A 1,335-nucleotide genomic window follows, 5' to 3' on the forward strand; every position below is an offset into this window, starting at 1 on the left:
ATGTTCTATTATTGTAGTTATAACTTTAGTATTTACAAACTAATTCTTTTATAAACAATTTTAGGACAAGGCTTCAGAGACTTTAAAGCTTAATGCCATCTATGAGCAATTTTTCCAAAATATGTAGAGTTTAAATTTGATAAAGATTGTGAATTATTGAATAAACAGCATGCAACTTGTAAAGGTGTAAAAGCCCTTTGCAGTAAGTTCGGAAGTTCTTTAGAAAATGCAGCTGATGAAAGACATAAAGTAAAGTGTAAAAATTATTGCAGCTATTTACGTTATTGGTTATATGATAAAATAGGAAAAATCAATAAAGTAGATCGCACGAATAAATTAAGTGCTATAACATTTGCTAAAGATCTTTTTACTGCAGTGAATAAGATTAATAAAAATTTTAAAGAAAATAAGTAGACATTACCATTTGAAAATAATATTTCTTTAGATGACTTGATAAAGCGAAAAATATTATATATTTATTTTAACAAATATACTAACATTAAGAGTAGCATTAACCCTCAGAATAAGGATGAATGTAGTAACTATTTTACTTATCTTATTTATACGAAATCATTATATGACAAATATAATAGAGTTCATTGTCCATTTATTTGGTCTTTCTGTTATGAACATGATTTCTTTCGTTGCGCAAGAGTGCATGACCCAAAGGATCTCTTATCGAATGTACAACAATGCAAACCTAAAGAAACTGTGAGTAGTAGCACTTCATTATGGGAAGTGCTTTTTGAGAGTTCACCATCTCCCACACCTGCAAAAGGAAGGGACACTGGAGCGCAAGCGCCAGGAAAAGTTGTAGCTGCAAGAGAACTTGCATATGTAGGGTCCATAAAAGGTAAAGATGTAAAACCAAGTCCTACAACGAATAAAGGTTTAGCTGCAGTAGAACCTCCCCCAAGAGGAGCACAAATAAGTAAACTTAAAAGGGTTGAAGCAGGAGAGATATCCCATAATTCGCAATCAAATCATATGCCACTGAGTGGCAGAGACGGCAGGCACAGTGCAAACTACAACCGGACATGTGGTATTACCTGAGTCTGCCTCCGATTCATCAGATTTTATTAAAAAAACATATGATGTATTGAAATCAGAGAATTTTCTCTACTCAATTGTAGGTGCTTCAATAATTGGAGTACTTGTCTTCCTTTTCATTTACTTCAAAGTGAGTAAAAATTCGATTTTTAAATATGTTCCTTGTTATAATATTTATAATTTATATTCGTATAAGTATAAAATAAATATGTTGTGAAATTTATTTATTTCGTATATTAGTTTACTCCTATAAAGTCGCAAAAAAATAAAAGGGAAAGGAAGAAA

The 1,335-nt window shown here is 31.1% G+C and overlaps 1 protein-coding gene across 1 annotated transcript; it reads left to right on the forward strand.

Moving 5' to 3' along the window:
* Window positions 1–1,053, forward strand: PCYB_053860 (VIR-like CYIR protein; the record flags this gene model as incomplete). The annotated part of the gene is made up of 3 exons (XM_004221267.1): window positions 1–28; window positions 128–375; window positions 415–1,053. The coding sequence occupies 3 exons, from the start codon at window positions 1–3 to the stop codon at window positions 1,051–1,053; spliced, it is 915 nt and encodes a 304-aa protein (XP_004221315.1).
* Between the last annotated feature and the right edge of the window lie 282 nt (window positions 1,054–1,335).

Source organism: Plasmodium cynomolgi, chromosome 5 (genome assembly GCF_000321355.1).
Source record: "Plasmodium cynomolgi strain B DNA, chromosome 5, whole genome shotgun sequence".
Lineage (NCBI taxonomy): Eukaryota > Apicomplexa > Aconoidasida > Haemosporida > Plasmodiidae > Plasmodium > Plasmodium cynomolgi.